Source organism: Lissotriton vulgaris, chromosome 4_1 (assembly GCF_964263255.1).
Source record: "Lissotriton vulgaris chromosome 4_1, aLisVul1.2, whole genome shotgun sequence".
In the NCBI taxonomy this organism is placed as follows: domain Eukaryota; kingdom Metazoa; phylum Chordata; class Amphibia; order Caudata; family Salamandridae; genus Lissotriton; species Lissotriton vulgaris.
The window spans coordinates 683396496-683421212 of NC_141691.1; the positions used below are offsets into that span (position 1 = coordinate 683396496).

The 24717-nt window shown below is 41.7% G+C and overlaps 1 protein-coding gene across 2 annotated transcripts in view; it reads left to right on the forward strand.

Annotated features, from left to right (window-relative positions):
- Positions 1 to 24717, forward strand: part of LOC147722440 (aromatic-L-amino-acid decarboxylase-like) — a 592216-nt gene that overhangs the window by 97451 nt on the left and 470048 nt on the right. For both annotated transcript variants that reach the window (XM_086964962.1, XM_086964963.1), the window contains exon 2: positions 15820 to 16047. In XM_086964962.1, coding sequence (XP_086821088.1) covers positions 15844 to 16047 — 204 coding nt within the window. In that variant the 5' untranslated portion in view covers positions 15820 to 15843. The remainder of the gene's footprint in view (positions 1 to 15819; positions 16048 to 24717) is intronic.

Genomic DNA, 24717 nt, shown 5'->3' on the forward strand with positions numbered 1-24717 from the left:
GATCTTTGGACTGGGTAAGAGTGGTCTGCTTAATTCAGACACTCTGTTCATAGCCACCCCCTTTTCTGAATCGTTTTTGGCCACTATAGGTGTGGCAGGGTATACTCAGACATGAGTCCCTTTCTCACTGCTCCATCAGGATTCAAGCAAGCCGGGCCGAAGACGGCTGAAATGCCAGAAACCGGTCCCCGGTAGCTTGTCTCCTTTCTGGTGAAGAATTGGCTTGGTAGTTTAGTCTGCCCTGTTCCCATGATGCACTGGGCCAGGGACAGACTGATTTGCATATAGCCAGGTTCTGAGCTGGGATGGTGCAGTGAGATAAATAACGGTGATGGATCAAGCCCTGATCTTTGGACTGGGTAAGAGTGGTCTGCTTAATTCAGACACTCTGTTCATCACCACCCCCTTTTCTGAATCGTTTTTGGCCACTATAGGTGTGGCAGGGTATACTCAGACATGAGTCCCTTTCTCACTGCTCCATCAGGATTCAAGCAAGCCGGGCCGAAGACGGCTGAAATGCCAGAAACCGGTCCCGGGTAGCTTGTCTCCTTTCTGGTGAAGAATTGGCTTGGTAGTTTAGTCTGCCCTGTTCCCATGATGCACTGGGCCAGGGACAGACTGATTTGCATATAGCCAGGTTCTGAGCTGGGATGGTGCAGTGAGATAAATAATGGTGATGGATCAAGCCCTGATCTTTGGACTGGGTAAGAGTGGTCTGCTTAATTCAGACACTCTGTTCATAGCCACCCCCTTTTCTGAATCGTTTTTGGCCACTATAGGTGTGGCAGTGTATACTCAGACATGAGTCCCTTTCTCACTGCTCCATCAGGATTCAAGCAAGCCGGGCCGAAGACGGCTGAAATGCCAGAAAACGGTCCCCGGTAGCTTGTCTCCTTTCTGGTGAAGATTTGGCTTGGTAGTTTAGTCTGCCCTGTTCCCATGATGCACTGGGCCAGGGACAGACTGATTTGCATATAGCCAGGTTCTGAGCTGGGATGGTGCAGTGAGATAAATAACGGTGATGGATCAAGCCCTGATCTTTGGACTGGGTAAGAGTGGTCTGCTTAATTCAGACACTCTGTTCATCACCACCCCCTTTTCTGAATCGTTTTTGGCCACTATAGGTGTGGCAGGGTATACTCAGACATGAGTCCCTTTCTCACTGCTCCATCAGGATTCAAGCAAGCCGGGCCGAAGACGGCTGAAATGCCAGAAACCGGTCCCCGGTAGCTTGTCTCCTTTCTGGTGAAGAATTGGCTTGGTAGTTTAGTCTGCCCTGTTCCCATGATGCACTGGGCCAGGGACAGACTGATTTGCATATAGCCAGGTTCTGAGCTGGGATGGTGCAGTGAGATAAATAACGGTGATGGATCAAGCCCTGATCTTTGGACTGGGTAAGAGTGGTCTGCTTAATTCAGACACTCTGTTCATCACCACCCCCTTTTCTGAATTGTTTTTGGCCACTATAGGTGTGGCAGGGTATACTCAGACATGAGTCCCTTTCTCACTGCTCCATCAGGATTCAAGCAAGCCGGGCCGAAGACGGCTGAAATGCCAGAAACCGGTCCCCCTGTAGCTTGTCTCCTTTCTGGTGAAGAATTGGCTTGGTAGTTTAGTCTGCCCTGTTCCCATGATGCACTGGGCCAGGGACAGACTGATTTGCATACAGCCAGGTTCTGAGCTGGGATGGTGCAGTGAGATAAATAACGGTGATGGATCAAGCCCTGATCTTTGGACTGGGTAAGAGTGGTCTGCTTAATTCAGACACTCTGTTCATCACCACCCCCTTTTCTGAATCGTTTTTGGCCACTATAGGTGTGGCAGGGTACACTCAGACATGAGTCCCTTTCTCACTGCTCCATCAGGATTCAAGCAAGCCGGGCCGAAGACGGCTGAAATGCCAGAAACCGGTCCTCGGTAGGTTGTCTCCTTTCTGGTGAAGAATTGGCTTGGTAGTTTAGTCTGCCCTGTTCCCATGATGCACTGGGCCAGGGACAGACTGATTTGCATATAGCCAGGTTCTGAGCTGGGATGGTGCAGTGAGATAAATAACGGTGATGGATCAAGCCCTGATCTTTGGACTGGGTAAGAGTGGTCTGCTTAATTCAGACACTCTGTTCATCACCACCCCCTTTTCTGAATCGTTTTTGGCCACTATAGGTGTGGCAGGGTATACTCAGACATGAGTCCCTTTCTCACTGCTCCATCAGGATTCAAGCAAGCCGGGCCGAAGACGGCTGAAATGCCAGAAACCGGTCCCCGGTAGCTTGTCTCCTTTCTGGTGAAGAATTGGCTTGGTAGTTTAGTCTGCCCTGTTCCCATGATGCACTGGGCCAGGGACAGACTGATTTGCATATAGCCAGGTTCTGAGCTGGGATGGTGCAGTGAGATAAATAACGGTGATGGATCAAGCCCTGATCTTTGGACTGGGTAAGAGTGATCTGCTTAATTCAGACACCATCACCACCCCCTTTTCTGAATCGCTAGTGGTATCCTTGGCCAAGCAATCAAAGAAACTTTCAGGTCCAACCTTTTCCCCTTTATTAGAAGTCCTTAGAGCAAAGATCGGGCCAACACTTTCATATGGCATAGAGGTCTTCAAAGGCAAAATGAATACTGTCCTAAATAAACATACAACTAAAATCTATAGAAAGGCACTTCATTTGCCGAGCACCGCTTCCCCAGCCCAGATTAGATTAGAGCTGGGATTAACCAACTATGAAGCCTCTAATGTTGGTACCTATCTTAAGCTCTGTCATAAATTAAGACAGGTCGAACCAGGTTCACTAGAATCTCTAATCTGGAAAGAAATCAATGAGATTAATCCAAGGGGAACATTCGGCTGCCTTTTGAATGACTATATCCACCAAATGTCAGTCGCCGACCTTTGGGCTCTTAACCCCAGTCAGACTGTCTTTAAAAATATAATCAAAAAATGTGTAAGACTGAAATCTCTGGCTTCAGATAAAGCTCTTGTCACAAAACATAGTCATTCTTGGGCAGTAGTCAACTCCTACAAACGATTAACCCCTGCCGCCTACCTCTCCACAACATTTTCACTTTATCTAAAGCGCTGCCTGATTTCCCTAAGAATGGGAGATTGGCGCTTTCTTCAAAATCTACCCACCTGGCGTCGTAAGAAGGAGGACACAACATGTAGAGGATGCGGGTTAGCAACGGAAACAATCTTGCGTGTGCTCTGTATCTGTCCCTCATTTAATTCTCAACGCAGGTGTCTGCTTAAGCCAGAATGGAACAGGCTGGGAGTTCGGACTTGTAGGCATGCCATTATTGCTGCTTTGTCTCTAGATAACATTGTCATAAATATAAAATTGGCCAAATTTATTCAGCAAGCATACCGCAATCTAGATAAAATGGACACTGCTGAGGCCTCACTGCTCATTGTCAAGACTGAACATGTATTTTAATAGAACTTGTAAAGACCGGGAGGGCTAATCTACAAATTGAAATGTTTTAACTAGCATGCGTACGATCATATTTTATTTTTCTACTCTTTTAATTATTTTTTATTAATAAAACTGTACATAATGTGATTTGTGCGATCTTTTAAAGATATGTTTTATATCTAAATAAAGGAATTATTACTATTACTATGACAGGGAACAGCCTTTGTTTCTTCTGTTGTCAAAGTCACTTGATGAAAGACTGATTTCAGCATATAAGCCAGACCCTTGCAATAATCTTTCACAGTGTCATCATTTATCAAACCTAGTCCAGCTGAAGGAAAATATGGAAACCTCATTGCTCTTCCTATAATAATATGATGGGGCAATCATGTGTTTTTTTCTGGCAGCAGTACTTCTCATGCTCACTAGAAAAGGAATGGGCACCAGGCTACTTTAAACCAGTTGTAGCACAGACTTTTGCCAGTTTGTTTTTGAGAGTGTCATTCGCTAACTCCATTATTCCTGAAGATTATGGATGATAACTACAATGAAAATGCCGGTTGATCGAAAATGCTGTGCAGGTTATTTGCAAAACATAATTTTTAAAATGAGTTACATGATCAGTCTCAATTGAAGTTGGAAGTCCAAGTCTCGTTATTAACTCCTTCAACAACAATTTGGCCACTGTTAGGGTATCTGCTTTTCTTGTGGGAAATGCCTTCACCGATTTAGAAAACAAGCAGATAATTACTAAAACATACTTCAAACCATTACATTTTGGACCCTATTAAAATATGCCTGGAGTCTTGTAAATAGACCTTCGGATTTACAAATTTAATTCATAGCAGTAACTGTTCTTTTACCTTAATTATCTGCATGGCGTACAAGTCATAAACTGCAAACATCTCCAGCAGCATTTCAGAATTCTGTATTTTCATAGTCTGGTTAGAATTTTCAAAAACACTATTTCTCCCTTCATGCGTCTGTTTGTGTAACTACATACATAGAGGATATAACATTGAATCAGGTAAGACATATTTATGCTCAGCATTTGCATACAAATCCTGACCATTTTCCTTGTAGCCTCAGCTCTCCCATTTTCTTTACTCATTTCCTGGGGTATCTTCCTGTACATCTCTTAGTTCGCTAAAAGAAGTCTGCATTGAATACAAAAAGAAATAAATTGCATTTTCTTTATTTTGCACTGAATTATTTCTCAAATCTTCATTTTCACTCTTCTGTACAAATGTTGTATCCTGTAACGTACAACATTTTTCCACCTGGTCCGCAGATTTGTTTCCAAGTATGACCATGTTGTTTCCAGCTATGTGAGATTTAGATTTAACAACTGCAATTTATTTTGGCTTTTCTATTCAATAAACAAAATGTATAGACATAATTTTTTATAGCGGTTTCTGAGGAGCTCATAAAACCCCTGTGTGACCATAGTTCACGATTATCATGGACAACTCCAAAATCATAATGGCTGTGTGTAAAACTCATCACATCCACATTGTCTGATAAATAACAAGCTCTCATTAAGGCAACCAGTTCTGACACCTGTCCTGAAAGTACACGTGGTAGAGATGATGCTTCTAAAGTCTCCGAAATGGAACATACTGCATAGACAGCCGTCAATGCTCAATACTGGTCTCTTAAGCAAGAACCATCAAGAAACTATGTCAGTTCAGGCATTTCCATAGGTGTTTCTTTAATTAAAGGTCTTTTCTTTTTATTTTCTACATAATGTAGTCACTTCTATACAGTCATGGTCTGCTTTGTCATCAAACTCATCAACATTTTCCTTGTCTTCACAACTCTTGTCTCAAATAGGAAGCTGTATATTTGGATTCAATACGTTGCACCTCCCAATAGAGACGTATGATCTGCTTGTAACGAGGCAGTCGACTTTCCATTATATGTTGGGTTCTCTTTCTTGTCAAAAGGATTTTGAATGAATGTAGGACATATGCAAATAAAGTATGGCCCGTGACAATCCCTTCCATTTGTTCAATGGCAATGAAAACAGCTTCAACCAACTTCAAACAACCTGGAAGACTTACCGTTACTGGACCCAATACAGCAGAGAAATATGCCACTGGGTGCCATAAACCTCCATGTTTCTGTATAAGAAGTGAAAGTCCAGAACCATTTCCATTGTGAGAAGACAGAAAAAACATCAAATTGTAATCAGGCATCCCGTGTTCAGGCTCATGACACAAACTCTCTTTCAGATTCTTAAATGTGTCAATATAGTCATCATCAAATTGCACAGAGTCTTATACATTAATAAATATCAATCCTACTAAAGCCTAAAGGAAACCGTAAAATGTCATCATGTCCAGTATACCTATAACAGTCTGAAATTCAAGTGCACATATAATACCCAATCTCTTCTATCATCTTGTAAACGTGTGCCCCCTTGTCGGTAATCTATGACCCTCCCTAAATTCGATAGTGACCTTAGGCTTTACTAATACACTTCCCATTGTTTCTCCTTGAAATGGACTCGAAAATCAGATTAAAAATCACAACAAACGAACTATTGAACAACAATCAAGTATAGAGCTGCTCTGTTAAAGGTCAACCTATCACAGCATGGCTTCATCGGCATCCATTCAATCAGAGGACTGCTTTGTGATGACGTATCTCCATCCCCATCCTGGATCCCTGGCTGACTAACCAATCAGTGCAGGTCTTATCAGTAAACAGGAAAATAATTGCAAAACCTAAAAAAAAGGCTAAATAAACCCTTGTCTTTTTACCTTATAAAGGAAGAGAAAGTCAGTAAATTAAGTAAGACAACTCAATCACAAACTATGGAAGCTCAGAAATAAGTCTAAAATATAAAATCAAGAATGGAAAAATCAAGGAACGATTCACAAAGTATTGCAATTCAAACTAGACAGATTCCCATTCAGCAATCATTCACCAAAGTCAGCACGCTTGCTCCTGTGCACTCAAGAGCAAGAATCATCAACCAATTCAGGCACACAACCTAGAAAAGAGAAACTAATTAGCCCATAATCCCTATCAACATGTATGTACCTCCTCGCTCTACACACTACAATTACCGAAAGTAAAACTAATATATCAACTAACCAAATAAAACCAACCAATAAAACCTCAAATGCGTTACAAATATGAACAATACATCACTACTACAGTCATCCTGCAATTGAACCTGTGATAACCGTAACATATCCTAACAATTCAAAACAGAAACAGAAATACATTTTTTAAACACATACTTGAACATGTAGCACAACTATGTAAACTACACACAGATCAATGCACTCTGTTCATACTTACATTCAAATTGTTCAGGAACACTCAGCAAATAATTTCTCGAGAGTCTCTAGACCCAGACTTTTGGCAGAGTTCCAAAAACTAATTTCTCCCTCGAACTGGGCATTAAAGACTCATCAACTATCAGAATATTATAGTGAAACTCTACCAAATAGGAGGTGCTCTTACAGAACCATCCTCTGCAATCATTTTTCTCGGAACCGAACTGCACAGCAATATTTTGATCACCTCAATATTTACAATTGCGGCCCAGCACTCTTGAACTACCCTTCTTGACTTCAGGCACTACAAAATAGCACTGTAAAATAATAATGACTGGGATCACTCAATAACTGAGTTCTAGATCAATTAAAGGTCATAGGACTTTATTGCAAAATCTCAAAATAGACAATACAGAATAATTGAAATGACATGAAGGATCAGATCCAGAGTACATAGTCTGAAATGAAAATTACTCTAAGTCCCGATAAACAGCAAACATGATAAGTGTAACTGACAGAGACCCTGTTAGAAAAAGGAATGAATGAATGAATACATTTATTTGTGTGGTTACTCAAAACAATTACAATAAAACAACAAAGTAGAAAAAGAACACTCCATTTTAAAAGTTGAACAATTTAAAACAATAAACATTGTGATAAAATCTAAAGGTCTAAAATACAATGATAATTAAGTCCAAGAAAGCTTTTTTTTTTTAACTCGTCCAACAGTTGCACATGCTCCGATTAAGCTGAGCTGTTACTCAAGTTGTTATAGGACCTCAGCGCAGGTGCTTGCCTGATTACTTAGCTTAGCTGGGAGAGTCCATCAGTTTCATACGAGTCTGTTGTACAAATTTACCAAATATAGCCATATGCCTCACTGTGTCCAGTGTGTACAGTTGATTGACTGCCTCCTTTGCAGTTCTAGTCCCCGTTGTTGCAAGATGGGGCAAGGCGCAAGGCTGGGCAGCAAAGTAGGATTTGGGCCAAGGACTCACGTTTGTATTTGCAGAGCCGATACTCCATGATCGCCATTTTTGTCGACACGGAGGGGTTTATTCTTTAAGGGGGAGAAGATGTAATCTAAACGCTACGATCCTGTGTAGGGCTTGTCTCCCCACAGGCTGCGTAAGATGAAGTTTGGGGTTGTACTCTGTATGTGGGAGGTTTTGGGACTCGTGAAAGCCTCTTCATTCCAATGATTCCATGTCTGAGGTGCGAGGGCAAAGGTAAACTTGTTTTTTTATTGTACTTTTGATAGCAGTATACTTGTTTATCTTGGGGTTCCAGTTTTCTATTGCAAGCTTCAAAACTTGTTTGGCAGCGGAATGGCTGGCTGACCAGGGATTGCTGGGTTCCAGAAAAATACTTTTTAAGGTAGGCTTCATTGTGTTCTCTGGTGCCGCCATGGTAAGATAGAAGTATTTGCTCAGAGAGGCCATCTCTTCCAGCTTTTGTTGGTTCAGGTTAAATTCTAACCGCACTAGATTATTCCTGGTACATGCGGGTAGGTAAAATAATGTTTTATAGGCTGAGCAGTGGATTTTTTCTAGATCTCTCCCTAGTTTCCCTGGAAATGCCTGTTGTGCATAATTAAGTGATGGTATTAATTTCGGCCTCAAGACTCTTTGGATAGCCGTTGTTGTGGGGCGATGTAGAGTGGCATATAGCTTGGAGAGGGCGTAAATTTTGCTTTTTCCTTTCGTACGCTTTTTAGGGAGATGGACTCCTGGGCGACTGGTTTCGATGAACCAAACCCCCAAGTAGTTGTAGTGTTGTGTGCAATCCAGAGTCAGCTGGCCTAGCCTCCATTTTGCCAGTTTTCTCTTAGGGTATTGCCCAAAGATTATTCTTTTCTATTTGTATGGGTTGGCAACCAGCTTGTTTTTGGCATTGTAGGTTGCCAGGGCCGTAAGTGCTTTTTGTAGGCCTATTTTAGTGTGGTCCAGGAGTAACAAGTCGTCGGCGTATTGCATTAGTTGGATCTTAGTGTGCCCAATCCTAGGTGTCGCTAATGTGGCTCCAATCAAGGCTTGACCCATGTCTGCGGTGTATAAATTAAAAGGCATCGGAGCTAAGATGCACCCTTGCTTTAAGCCGCGATCATTGTCGATTTTCTCTGTAGCAGATACGTTCGAAAGTTTGATTCTTAACCATGTTCTTGAGTACAATGAGGAATGACTTGTAATAAAGATGGATCGATGTTCCAGCGTGCCAACTTCTGCCAGAGGATGGAACGATCTACGCCGTCAAAAGCTGACGAATAGTCAATAAAACAAGCAAAAAGCGACAAGTTTTGTTGTGACACGGCTTGTTGTGCTAGATATGAGAGGGCTATTATATTGTCCACTGCTGATGCCCCAGGTCTAAACCCTGTTTGAAAAAAGGGCAGAAGGCCTTCAGTACTGGCCCAGTTCAATAATTCCGCCAGAAGGGTACTTGCGTTGGCCTTGCCCTCAATGTCAAGCAGGGCAATCATGCAATAGTTTTGTGGGTTGGATTTTGGCCCTTTCTTATGTATTGGGTGCAATAACGACCCTCACCAGGAATCTGGAACATCCCCCAAGAACCAGCATTCAGCATATAACTTGGTCAAATTGTCCGCCCAGTAATCTGTGTCGGCCCTGAAGAGGGAGCCAGGCAGGCCGTTGAGTACTGGTGCCCCATTGTGTCTGATCATTTTTAAGGTTGTACGAACTAAAGTTTTTCCTGGGGGTGCTCGGTCATCTAAAGTTTTTGATGTGTGAGCATGAGGTGTCTAGTTCTCCACTCGCGTTGAGGCCTTTATTCAGCAAAGTTATGCTTTCATCTTCTTTGTGCAATGTTCTCACATGAGCGGCCCAGGTGCCTGTGTCGAGTGAGTTCTCTCTATGGTTGTCTCCTTGGGTTACAGTATTTAGATATTGCCAGAACTCTTGGGACTTGCAAGGTCTCAGTAAGTCAAAGATCTTCAGCCATTTCGCCTCAATGCATTCGCATTTCGCGGCCCAGACCTCCTTCGAGTGACTTTTTGCGGCTTCTTTGAGTAGCCTTTTGGCAGATGCTGAGCCAGTTTTCTGGTAGGCCCTACGTTTGACGTTTAAGTGTTTAGCGCTCTCTTTAATTGCTGGGACGCGTCCAAAAGTGTGCGATGGATATGGGGGGGGTTCTGCTTATTGTGCCTCCTTGGAGCAGTGAAGCTAATTTGCGGGCGGACTGATCCCATTCATCTATGGCGCCCCTGTTGATTGCGCTGTGTTGCCAAACAACCCATATTTTTTTCCACTTCTCAAACTTATTAATTTGCGCTGGCCCCCATTTGATTCTTCTTGATAGTGTGTACAATTCTTCTCAATGCATCGTAAAGTGTGGCGAGTATCTACTGTGAAATTTAACATGGTCGTTAGGGCGGCGAGATCGCTTTCATTTTGTTGGTATACTGTATAGTTTGCCATGAGGTTTTGTACTCTTCCGCTTAATAGGATGTAATCTATTGTTGTTTGATTGTTATATGTGGGAGCAAAGAGTGCCCCTGGTGCGTTCCTTAAAAACAGAGAGTGTGCTGTTTGCAGATTATAAGACTGCATTAGGGCGTTGAAGGCATCTGTAGCCGCAGAATGGTTGCTTTGTGATGCAGAGACCTCTATTTGGTTTGTGTTAAAGTCCCCAAGGATGAAAGATTCCAAAGGAGCGAACTGTAAGAGTAGAATTTCTATCTGACTTATCAGCTGGGTCAGCTTGTCCTTAGAAAAAGGGAAATCATCTAGTTCACTCCCAAAACCAATAGGTTTTTATACACAATTTATGAATATGAAATAAACAAAAACTGCAAATTCAGCATGGCATAACTAGTGATCACACATATTCAGCAAATCAGAATGATGATCATCATGATAATAATCATAACTTTCACGTATTTTTCAAGGGTGAATTGCACATTTAGAAAAAATGTAACATTATATTGCCTCAGAATAGGACTTACATTATAATTATTCATGAATTATGTTCTGTTTGTGGCAAAACATCCTTAGGCCCTGGATTCAAAATCAACTTCCAGGTATTAAGTGGTGTCATGCTGTGATGCTGGCTTTTGGCACATCATTGAGTATTGCCATAACAACCAAGTGATTGCTGAGTAGCATATAGTGCTGGTCATAGCCAAAGTAGGGAGCTTAAGTAAGCATGTGGATCGCAAGAATCCTAGACTGTTTCTTGTGTAGTGCTAGAAGAGTAACAAGGGAGTAGCCAGAACATTGTAATAACCCCCACTTTGATTTATACTTTTAACGCAAGTGAGCAAGCCCGACCCACCCTAGAAGAGTTACCTTCCCCCTTCCATCCATCCATTCATGCTTTCAACCTACCATCCACTCATCCTTTCAGAATCCACCAAATTACCCAACCATCTATCCTATCGTCTCAACCATCCACCTGTGTAACCAAACATCCAACCGTCCTTTCATTGTTCTTCTGTTCACTCAACTGTCCTTTTAGTATTCTATCTTTCCTTTCATTTATCCAAACATTTCACCCATCCATCAGCTCATTCACCCTTCCATTCATCCACCATTCACTCATCTGTATATCAAACCATCTACCCTTGAGACCATTCATATATCCTTTTACCCACTCATCCATCTGTTCACCTGTAGATCATGTTATTCCTCTGTCTAATTTGTCATGCATCAGTCTGGCCTTACACCATTCTATAATTCCCTCGATTAACCCATCCTTTCACCTTTGCATACATCCATCGATCATGTCACCCTTGCATGGTCCTTTCACCCTTCCATCCAACCATCCTTTTGCCCTTCCTTCTTTCACATCCCTTCCTTTCACCTTTACTACATGTCACTATTTCTTTAAACCTTTCTTCCTTTCACTGATACTCTCTTAATTTCACCCATTCTTTCCTTCAGATTTTCCTCCTTCTTTTCATTGGATTTTCCTTTCACCCTATCACCCTTCATTCTCTCCCTTTATCCACCTACCCATTTTGCCTCCCCTGCTTACTTTCCCCCATTGCTTTTCTTTTTTCTGCATTTCTTTTTCTTTCTCTGACCTTCTCGCTCCCATTTTCACCAGTCCTCTTTCCTAGTCTCCTTCACTGTGCTTGGCTCTACACGTCTCTACTGTGTCATGATTCTCGTTTACATTGTAACTTATGAGCCGTTATCTGCGGATTTGATGGTCAAAGAATCTTATAAATAACAATGAAGAATTGTTAAAACCCAGCTTACCAACCCATAGCGCCCAGTAACAACACCGCTACCCAATTTAGCTGCTAAACAGGGGATTCACAACACCCCTACATCCTGCATTCCTCACCAGGTTCGTCAGACACTGACAGTGCCAATCTTAACCAACACTGTACTTCACTAGGGTGGAAAGTGGAAACCAAGAAACGCAGACTGCCCAGAAGATGAATAGAGCAGAAAACAATCTGGAAATATAGGGGCATATTATCAAGGGTTTTTATCTCCGCTTTTTTGGCTTTAAAAGCCAAGAAAGCGGAGATAAAATTATCTCCCTATTACCTAGCTGTCGCTAACACCAGTTAGCGACAGCTAGTAGGAGATAGCGACCATCTTGGGCCCCGCTTTGCATGTCAGTGATATTTATCACTAATGACATGCAAAGTGGGCGTGCCAAGATGTCAGCGAGTGGAAACAGTCACTAACATCGCTATCTCCTATTAACAACTTTTGGAGATATTCGCGCTAAGCGCGAATATCTCCAAAAGCTAACACCTGCCCTGAGCAGTTCTTAGCCATGTTATCCAATGGGAGGTGGATAACATGGCTAAGAGCATTAGCTCGGTAATGCATGAATATCGCTGACTTTTCAGCGATATTCATGCATTGCGGCCGATTTTTATCGCTTAGGAGATAAACCTTGATAATATCAAGGCTCCTAAGCGATAAAAATCGTCGCTACACGGCGATAAAATTATTGCCGCTAAGCCAACCTAGCGATAATTATCGCTAGTTGTTGGTAATATGCCCCATAGTTCCTTACAAAGCCAGATCCAAATAAGAGTGCTATATTTTTTCACTTTTGATAAAAGCAGTGTTTTGGGGTTGACATTACAATCAAAAGGCTATATATTTTGGAAGGAAGCCATGCTGGACGACATTTAAACTCACTGTTGTGGTACTAAACTTGGACTCTATGAATGTCATACACATTCTCAGTTTATTCAGTAAAATATCTTTTTTACTTCATTTCTTTATTGTTTTATTTATTTCCAAACAACATATTAATTATATCAAAGAGCAGGAGTCGTGCTATTGAGAATGTCAATTACAGGTATGAGGCGCATAAAGTGACCGAACACTACCATATGTAGTCTCTCAGTCCATTTGCCCATTAGACCACGATATAAGAGTAACTTCTAGCAACCCATACTATTGATGTAATGCTGTAGCTACCAATACAGTTATTCCTTACTATCTTGTCCTATCATTACATTTTATACACATTCCGTGTCAAAACAAAAGTGGGTGTATCTCTCAGGGGTGGGATGGTTAGGGGGGGTGAAGGTTGGGAGGCACGCTAAGGAAGGGTAAATTAGAATGAAGAGCAAGGAGCGAGGGGATATATATATATATATATATATATATATATATATATATATATATATATATATATATATATATATATATATATATATATGTATATATATATACTCCAACCTCCGTTCTCCCCCCGCAATCGCTTTTTCCCTCGATCGCGCTGGATACAGACACGGACCAAACGTAAGATGCTGGTTCAGATTTTATTCAGCTGTCGCCATAACGTTTCGGCACAAAGCCTTGATATATATATATTTATATATAGTCTTGCATATTCATACACACATATTTACACATATTCCCACCCGTCATTATCGGCATGCATATACAGGTAGTTAAAGGTGTGGGGTTGGAACTAATCCCATGGAAACACTGATCGGCTCGTCGTAGACGGTAGATGGTACTGGAGTCTAAATATGCATTCCGAAGAGTTCACTGGATCATTCAAGAAGTGTGTGAGGCATACCAGTGTTTTAAAATAAAAATCTGCACTGCTAATACAGGTTGGGTTGGGTTAGCAAATAATACTCTATTCATAAACCTGAGCCATGTGCAAATTAAATTAATGTTCACTCGCTGTCTCTTAGGTTGGGCAGCCACCATTGGTTCAGCAGTAGTGTTTCCAGCGTTTTGTAAATCAATATCTTCCCTCTGTGTCAGTCCATGTTTTTAGTCATGTGTATGGGAAGGATTTTTGGAATAAATGAACAAATCCACATTTTGTTGTTGTATTTGTTGAAAGTGCAGATGACCCGGTCTGTATAATGGTGTGGCTACTACTCACCACCCTGCCCATGCACTGCAGTTCAAGCTTTTCAGACTTTTTGTGATAAGCGTGTTTCTTGTAGAAAGACAATAGCAGGGGATTGCAGGGGCAGATTCGTAAGGACTGACTATTTCCAGCAGTATTAATGGAATAATCACAGTGAATGGTAAACCAAACAGATCTTACCATGGAGCTGTTAAGATGGCACCTCACTCATCACATCAGTCACTGTGCTGCCACTATCTCAGACCTTCAAGTGGAAAGGGATTGGTCCATGCCACTCTTTGATCTGGCCTCGACAATTCTCGCTCCGGTGCCTACTCGATTCACGGGTTCACACTCTGCGACTCTGGGCAATAGCTTGCCTAATCTCCACAACGGCCCCTCGTGGCGGGATGCCTGGCTTTCACCTTGCGGATACCCTGCCAGGGTTATCTCACAGGGTTATACCAGGACGGGTTCCCTAAGCAAGCGCTTAGAAACCGCTCGGTGATTTGCGCTATATAAATTCCTGTACATTTACATTTACATTTACATTTAGTGGTCCCCATGCTTCTTTTTCTGCACATCGCTTATCCAAATTTTCAAACCAATGATATTACACTGTGGGTTTAGATATCTGACTCAGCTCATGCACCTGCTGCAAATGTCTCCTGGCGTGCTTGCCAACACACTGTCAAGATCCACAGTACTTAGGGCCTCATTTACAATATTTTGCTGCACAGCTGTGCAACAAGCCTTCCTGCTGTGCTGCCATGCATCAAAATAAAAGGGCAGGAATGCGCTGTCTCTAAAAGTTACAGCGCATTCTTGTCCTTCTCCCCTGCACGGCACACAAATAGCAGCCGTGTGCCAGCGCAGACACCCTTGCGTCATTTTGCAAGGGTGCCTGTGCTGGGGGGATTATTGTTTTTGTGCAGGAAGAGACACCTTCCTGCACAAAAACAATCATTAAAGGCATTTTCCTCTTTCTATGCGTGCTGCAGAATGCAGCACACATGGAAAGAGGAAAAAACGAGGAGAAATAAAAGTATTTCTCCTTGTTGCAACTCCTTATGCCATTTCCTGGTTTACAAATTTTTGTAAATCTGGGAATGCGTCATGTTCCATGGGTGTTGCGTGGGAACACCATCAGCAACACCCATGGAACGCCCCTTTCAAGCAAAGTTATGCGTGAAAGGGAAACATATTTACAAGGTTATAAAAAGTCACGCAGGGTGACTTTATATGGCCTTCTAAATATGGGGAAGGCCATTCCGCTGCTGGTGCGTCAATGAAAGAGACACACCAGCAGCGCAAGGGGCTTGTAAATAAGCTTCTTAATATTTAAAATGAGTGCCAGTGCCCAAAGTTTTTCTCTGAAGCCTGCTGCTGGTGCTGCCAAATGCTGGGATAGTTGAATACCAAGTTTGATTTATCTTAGTTCCACCTCTTGCCTCTTTCGGTCGCCACCATACACTCCCTTTACCTTTATCTCAATTTTGCAGGTTCTTTTTGGTCCCAATTTTCTCAATTTGTTAATGCTTTTTGGTCATTGCTTTCCCTTTATCCTACCCCACACCCCTCCTTTTCTGCCTTTCTCTTTTTTGTTCTCGGTCAAATTCTGATAATACAAATTAGTCCCAGTGCTTAAAAATGACTGCAACTACCGGCTCAGATTAAGCACTGAATTGATCCATCATTTTGTTTAAAAATTTGCACCATTAAGATTAAACCTGTTATATACAAATCAGGAGATAGTACTGTAAAATGTTTTAGTTTGCACTCTATTGATGATTAACATCATCTGTGTTCTTCTTCAGGGTTTGCTCTTATTCACTGAGTAAATGATGGATTCAGCCGAGTTCCGAAAGAGGGGAAGGGAAATGGTGGATTACATTGCGGATTACCTGGAGGAGATTGAAAAGAGGCAGGTGTATCCTGGAGTGAATCCAGGGTATCTGAGACCCATGATTCCTGCATCCGCCCCCGAGGACCCTGAGACATTCGAAGATGTCATGAAAGATGTTGAGAGGGTTATTATGCCTGGAGTAAGTTGACACGTGTTTAAAATATGTACATTAAGAAGTTGTTTACTTCAGGCTTTCTTCTCTATTGAAGGTTTTTCATGTCAGTTTTGAAACCATAGACATGTGTTTAGAAAACAAATGGTAATTGACTGAATGCGAATGGCAAAACCTGCACACAAATATCAAATAAATCTGATCATACAAGCAGATTACCCAAATGTTCATCAGTCAGAATGTCACAGGTTTATGGAGAAACAAGTGCAAGCTCATGATGTGTCTGAAACATAACATTTGCCAACTTCCATAGGACTTGGTGGGAGGAAAAGACGATTGTGCGGTTTTGCAAACAGTCAGCGTGTAGAAGGATAACGTTTTGGCACTATCCCTGCTTGTTTAAAACCCACCTGCATGTGAATGTATGTGATGCCCTGCATCTCTGAGAGCATTTATAAAATAATGTTTACATCTGATTAATGAATAATGTGCACTGTATGCTTGGGTTATAGGAACATCTTAATTATGTCTGAATCCTACTATACCGTAGTTTTAAATAGCGCTGAGTGATGCAGTTTTGTCAATTTGTAATGCTTTAAATAACAAGTTTTGCTAGTACCCAACTCATTGGTGCTGCATTTTTTGACCTTGGAAGGATGATTGACTGAGGCAGGACTGAGTCAGCCAGATACTATTCAGATATGTGATTGCAATATGCACGGTCAAGCCAACATCAGATTGCGAATCCACTGAGCTAATTTAGATGTTTCTTTGAAAGACAGGGTCTTTTCTTTCATTTCACTGAAGAGTGATATTCCCCAGCTCACTTTGGACATCCCATGCCTTGTCTCTCAAAGTGTGTGTAGTTATTGACAAAGAGCCGCAGAGACTCTATGTATAATATCTTCATATATGTGAGGAAGGGGTGTAAATGTCCTTCGTATTCCTTTGAAGTCTTAGAGAACTGGTGTAATGTTGCACCCTGTTTCACACCAATTGTGGACCAAAAACAAAGGGCCAGATTCCATGCAACACAGCAAAGCAGCTTTCTGAGTGGGAGAGAAAACAAATGCGCCATATCTACTAAGATATGGTGCTCTTCTGCACCGTGGTGCATGCATATCTAAGTTACAGGCAGGATTATTTTAGTGCAAGGATACTTTCCTTAAAAAAACACAGTCCTCAGAGGCCTATTCCCGCAGCACACATCAAAAGAAGATGTATCAAGGAGAAATAAAGATAATTTTCCTTGTTATGTCCATGTCAGGTAAGCACACTATTTTTGCGCAAAGCTAAGTTTACATGTCTTTGTAAATCTGGGCTGTGTCAAAATACATGGGTGGATGCATGAGAATGCCCATGCTTCACCCATGTAAGGCGTACCCCACGCAAAGTAAGACAAGATAGCACAATGTTCTGTGTTGCATTTCTTTGTATTTACTAAGCCACGCTGTAGTAAATGTCAAAAAGGATTTTGCGTCGGGATAAGGGTCAGGTTAATCATGGATCCTAGAGTAATATGTACTTGTTCACAATAAGCCTGCAGTTTAGGACATGTCCATTTTTTTTTTGTAAATATCTTTTTATTGCAGCAATGATGGATAATTACACAGTACAATTTATGCCATTCCCCTTGATGTTCAGTGTGAGTTCCGCTCCCACTCCCCAGTATCACACAGCCATTCAGCTCGCACCCCGGAGGTCGAGCGGCGAAGTCGTAGGTACCTAGGAAACTGCGTTAGAACATTCTGTGCGTGGCTACAGCCAACAAGTGGATGGGAAACGGCAACGCTGCTTTTCGGACCTAACACCCCCTCTCCTCTATCCCAAGTCCAGTTGAGGCCAAGAGTTCCTGTGCAACTCCCTTGAACATACCCCCCTCCCCTTCCCCTAAACTCCCTCAACTTTTCCTACCCCGCCATCCCCGTCCAGGATTCCCCCCCCCCAACTTTCCCTGCCCCCTACCCAGCCCCCCCACCCCCCCAGGCGTGCCAGAGTATCACCTAATTGAACTCTCAACCTTGTCACCAAGATCAGACCCGAAGAGGACATGTCCATGTGAGGTGTGTGAAATCAGCATGTGGGGCGGAGCATTTCTGGCAGTTGTGTGGTCTGGACGGATCTAGTCTGTGCGCCACAGAGGGGGTTAAATAAATGCGGCCTAAGAACTTGAAATGGAGAAGTTTGTGCCTAATGTTAAGGGAGACCTCCTTCGTCACTTCGCAGTACACTTACTATCTGGGGCCATATTACATATTACGCACATTTTCCTGTTAGCATCGGGCGCACGTTTCATAAGGTGAGCCCAGCACTAACCAGGTAAATGTGCCAAATTATAGTGAATGCGCTGTCCCCAGGGCAGCTGCAAACTCACGCTACCCTAGGGGCAATGCATTCAGGTAAAAAACAGAGCGGCTGCTTTAACTCTTTTGGCGCTTATGACGAGTTCAGCTCGTCATAAGGCACAGTGGAGCTGTGATCATGACAAGCCGAGCTCGTCATAACTGCTGTGGAACGCCCACGCGGGGATGATTCCCCTCCAGTGTGGGGCGTTCCATTGAGTGGGCTGAGTCATGATGAGCTCAGCTCATAATGAGCACAGCTCCACTGTGCCTCATGACGAGCTGAGCTCGTCATGAGTACCGCGGCAATGAGCCCGGCCCCCCTTCCCCCGCACCACGGGGGAATTAGCCCTGTAGCGAAGGGGTTAAAGCTGCTCCTTGTTTCACTGTGCAGACAGCAACCTGTCTGCATATTGAAGGGGAACTAGAGGTCCCCTTGCAGCAGGGTGCAGTGAGTAACTGCACCCACCTGCAGGGGGATGGCTGGTGGAGTCCAATGGACTACTTTTCCCCCTCCATAGGGCTGCCATCACGGGGTGCACTGACAGCATAGGAAGAGGTAGACAGACACAGCATTGGCTGTGGTTAAAATGTGCATTCTGAGTTGGTGGGGACCAGTCCCCACCCACGCTGATAAGACTTGGCTCTATGGCAGGGCAACAGCAACACTAAATTAAAAAATAACTTAGCATTTATCTGATAAGTCTCAGATATATGAGGCTTTATAGTCTCCCTTTTTATCATCCTAATCTTAGGGCATAAACTGCTCCGTTACTCTGAATATGGTGCTTGCTAAATATTAGGAAATTGTCAACTGGAACATGTACAGTACCTACTTCTTTATACACCACTGACAAAAAGCACACTAACTCCATAACTGGCTGTTTAGGGGACCTTGCTTTAGCCCTCCTTCGAGACTATGGAACTTTTCCAAATAATACTTAGCTGACTACTCTATATTAGGTAATATATTACCTTAGTTTTTAAAATTATGTTTGTATTTTCAATATTACTGCCTGGAGTGCGGGCTTTTATACGGCGTCCATATATTTGTTTATTTCCTCCCCTTCTCCCCTTTTTTCATTTTACTTGTTCTTCTGTAATGGAAAGTAAACATGCATCATTGCAATAAATCGAATAATGATAAAAATAACAACAACAAAAATAAATAACTTTACATATCGTTGAAGATGACTCATAAACGTACTCCTGCTGAATGTGGTGCAACAGTGATATTCAATCAACAATTAGCCACTCAGTCCTTTCTGCCAAGTCCTAAAGGCCCAAAATGGTGGGCAATGACTTGACTTTGGCATTGACCGATAAGTGAACTCATGGCTCCCTCCACCTCTGTGGACAGTGTTCCGTTTCCCAGCTGGTGACTGTGGCAGACAGACCAAGGCCACTGGTGATAGGGTTGGATAAACATAGGCACAGGTGAGCAGCCCTGGGTAAACAGTGACACTGGCATATAGAGAAATTGCAGCAAGTGCAAAGGGCAGATGGGAAGTCTTCCGCAGCGGTAGGCGGAGAGGGAGGTGGGTTGGCAACAGAATGTGGGCGGGGGCACAATGTTCAAATCCAATGAGGGAGCACATAGATAAGGAAATGGGGGGCACAAAAAAAAGGAAATGCACTAGGGGGTTCCCTAGTGAACCATTAGTACATACACTATAATTTATGGAGGAATAGGGGAATCAGCAGGTAAACTCTATTAGGAGATTGTAGAAAAGACTGATGCTGGAGGACAAAGACAAGCAGTAGGCTAACTCAAACACTTAATGCAGACTCTTCAAGTTCAGCTAGTACCGGTCAAAAGTTCCAAAACAAACACACATGTTTCCCAGTCCTTTTCCATACTGCAGAACATCAGGTTGCGCATGTCCAGGACATTTATCCATAGGAAACATTAATTGCACATACTCCCAATTTTCTAAAAGCATATAGTAATTTCATTGTGCCACAGGGCTATGCCCTTCTTTAACTTAATTGAGAAGTACTAGGAGTGGTCTCTGTCAGGGACACTGCACACCCAAAGTGAAATAACACTCTCTCTCTCTCTCCCCCCCCCTTTAGTGTGGGAACACAAATCCTTGTGACTTTCGACCCCAAAAACTATGCTCTGACTTAGGCTCTGTACACACCCCAAAGAATTGTACTGTACTGCTTACTTGTTAGAACATGAACCCTTCCAGTTCAAAAGCGATTTTATTGGAAAAAATATATCAACAATACAAATAAAATGAAAACATCATATGATAAATACGTGGTATATAATATAACAATTGTATAACCATTGAAACAAGTATGGTTCAAAGAAAGAAACATTATAAAGTATCATGCGGGAATAGAGAAATATCAACATACAAACGAAATTGCATCATGTAGGAAATATACAAGTACAATAAAAAGAATATAATACAAGTTAAAATAGAGCATGAAATAATAACTTAGATCAATGTCATGGAGGTTTAGTTACTTCTTGTTGTGCAGGAGACAAACGCAGAGAGCGACTTGCAACTTGATGTCAATAAAGAGCGTGACAGGTGACTATAAATGCATACGCTTGGATGCCATATGTAATGGGTAATCAAAAGATGTGTCTAGTCTATGATTATAACAAACCGCATACCACCATGCCTGGAATGATATTTTAGTAAAATCCTTCCAGTTTTGGTTGATTTGCTGAAAAGCTACTGCCAGCAGTAAATCTATGATTTTAACATTAGACTCGTAATTTTCCCAAATGGGGGATAAGCTACCTAAGAAAATATGTAAGGGGGTAAAAGGGTAATTAGTTTTGAAGATGGAGTTTATTTGAGCCCACACTTTAGTCCAAAAATCCTGAACAGGATTGCATGTGAAAAGCATATGAAAATGGCCCACCTGTGGTGTCGAACTGGACCAACATAGATCTGGGATATGAGCATGTCTAGCATGGAATATGAGTGGAGAGAGTAAGAGTCTGTTATAAATGAAAAAGAGTGTTTGTATGGTATTAGCCGCTCTCGAAGGTTTGCGGATTTTAAGCCAAATTCTACCCCAAAAGTCTATCGACCAGGAAGTTCCTAAATCAGTTTCCCATGCTAATTCTACCTTAGTTTTATCTCTTGGACGAGAGGAAGTGTGTAAAAACGTGTAAAGAAAGGATGCCCTGGAAGCATTAAGAACAAGAATCCTATGTTTATCCATATGCATGAGCTCCTATGTATCAGTTGGTAGAACTAACGCAAATTTTGAGTTGGCATTTTGAATAGCTTCGGATAAGGGGGAAAATTTGGATTTAAAGAGAGAGGCAAGGTGAATAAAGATCTGGCCTTTTCAAAAGATATTAGATGATCTTGATCATACAGTTGATGGACCCATATTATACCTCTCTGCCTCCAGGCTTTCCAGAAAACAGGTTTATTGTTAATTAAAATGTTCTTGTTATACCAAATAGGTGAGGCAGAAAATGAAGTTAAAGTAGCGGGTGGTATTATCTTGGAAGTATGTTTGATTATGGGAGTAGAAACGGATTGTGGTGTACGTGTAAAGGATACGAATTCTTGAAATGAGAAAGGTGAAAGAAAAGATTTCTCAAACAAGGCCCATTTAGGGAGATACGTAGCAGGATCAGAAAGCCACTTTGATGCGTGGTGTAAAATAAATGATTTGTGATAAGTAGGAAGATCAGGAAAATTCACCCCTCCCTTGAGCGAATCAGTTTTGAAACAGACATACGTGCTTTTTTAGTACTCCATAGAAAGAATGACAAAATGCAAGTAAGCTTCTTGAAATACTTAGAAGGAATAGTGAGTGGAATGTTAGAAATCCTATATAAGACTGTGGGTGAGAGCATCATTTTAATAGTGTCCAAACGGCCCCCCCAAGATAAATAAAGAGGGTGCCATTTTGATGTTAAGGACGACAATTTTTGAATGCAGTTGTCCATACAACGGAAGATTGTTTCAGAAATGGTCGGGAAGAAGTGTAAACCTAAATATTTAATGTATTGGGGACTCCAAGTGAAACCTGAGGAGTTAAAATCAGCACTAAGAGTGAACTTGGTGAGTGGTAAAATCTCACATTTATCTTTATTTAATTTATAACCAAAAACAAATGCAAAGGATTGGACTTCTGCCAAAAAAGCAGGAAGAAAAACCTGTGGACGGGATAAAAACATAAGAACATCGTCAGCATATGCTGCCATCTTAACAGTAGTGTCTTTAAAGGTGAATCTGTGAATATCGGCGTTTTGGCAAATTCGTAATAAAAAAGGTTCCAAAGCAAGGTTAAAAAGAAAAGGAGAAAGTGGACATCCTTTCCTGACACCTCTGTGTAAGGAAAATAGGAAGAGAGGTCGCCATTTGCTGACACAGCTGCTCTAGGATTAGAATATAGAAGAGAGATTAAAGTGATGATATTCGGGCCAAAACCAAACCAGCGAAGAACACATTTTTCATGTCTCGTTTACCTTGTTCCAGTCTTTTTAATACCATCGAATACTTGAACAAGTACTGGTCTTGGGCCCTTCCGGTCGGAATTATCACCGGAAGAGCGGTGAGCACTCCTCTTTATTTTTCTAATTTTGATTAATAAATAGCTCACCAGGCCTTCTAGTTTATTCATTGAATATTCTAACATTAGAGTTTTTCTCAACCTTAGTCACTTAATATGCCTCTTTCCCCTTTTTCTCTCCCCCTTTTTTTTATGTTATCTCTTGATAATATAGACCGTTTGGCTTAAGTACAGCCACCTAGAGGTATGTGTTGGAATATATATACATCTATTCATGGTTCACACTCTTGACGCATGTCACTTAGTTCACCAATAGGAGAGCTTATCCTTACAATTCGTTGTTCTCATTTCAAAATCACTGAACACCGCGTACATGCTGTTCACAAATCTGCAGGTGTGCATACATGCATGACGTGTTGAGGTAGCACAAGTGGCGGATTTAGTATCACCACGTATGCATGATGAACACAGTATGATCACAGGCTCTAGTCATTCTCCCTTTTTTTGTTCACTACACTAAAGGATGTCTTCCACATACCTTCTCAGGTTTGTTGATCCTTGCATGTCAAGATTTTGCTTGATACTTGTCTCTGACGCCGGTTATGATTTGAACAAGATTGTTCTTATCCGTTTGTACATGTATATTGTCCAAAAAAGCCCTTTTTTCTATATTATTTCCAGCCCTGAAGAATCGCGAGATGCGATGAAACACGTGTCGGCTGGTTGTTGTCAAGCTTTGATAATTAAACAAGGACACCAAGACTCTCCTTTGTCATCATATTTTACTTGTTTTCACCATCTAATTGATTTCTTTTGTGCTCTAAAGTTGTTCCTCTGCAAAAAATAATTTGTTGCTGTAACCTTTCAGAATTTATACATTGACCTACGTCTATAATTTTACTCAGTGTGTGCATGAGGTACGTCTATTCACACAAAAAAGATAGGACCATTCAACTCTATCGAATGCTTTTTCAGTATTTAACGCTATGGCTGCTAGAGGGTGAGAGGACTGCGAGGCCTTAGACAAAATATGAAAAAATAAACGGGTATTGTCCGTGATGGGATGTCCTTTGACAAATCCGGATTGTTCTGCCCCTAGCAAATCAGCTAAATGAGATTCTAAACGCAAAGCTAAAGCTTTTGAAAATATCTTATAGTCAATATTTACTAAGGAAATAGGGTGATAATTTTTACAGTGTTGTGGATCCTTACCTTCTTCAGGGATAAGACAAATAAGGGCATCTGCAAACGAGCCAGAAGATTGACCCGACTGCATGAAATCAGAGAGAAGGATACATACTTTAGGGATGAGTAAATTTGAAAAGTAAGTGAAGACCTCTACAGTAAACCCATCTGGGCCAGGAGCCTTGTCTTTCTTAAGTGTCTGCAAGGCTTTCAAGAGTTCTCTCTGTGAGAGATCGGTTTCTAATGGCGAGGAATCCAGATTAATAGGAGGGGTATATTGTATTGAAGAGAAAACTGGGGGACGTCATGGTCAGAAGAGGAAGTTTCAGATGTATAAAGTGATTTATATAAGTGAAGAAATTCAGTCAATATCTCTTCATCCCTAAACTTCAATTGAGCATCTCGACCAAAAACAGATTCAATTTTGAGTTTATTTCGTTTGACCTTTAAATAATTAGCTAGTAATTTACCTCCTTTATTCCGGCCTCCGTAATATTTGGCACTAGATGTGAGCAGAATATTGGAAGTAGTATTGGTGGTATCCTGATTCAACTGAAATTTGGCTTTAAGAAGGTCAGATAAGCAGTCCTTAGATTTGGAGGAATAATAGGAGTGTCCTAATGCTTTAATTTTGGTTAAAAGAGCTTTGGTGATATGTTGTGCTTTTCAA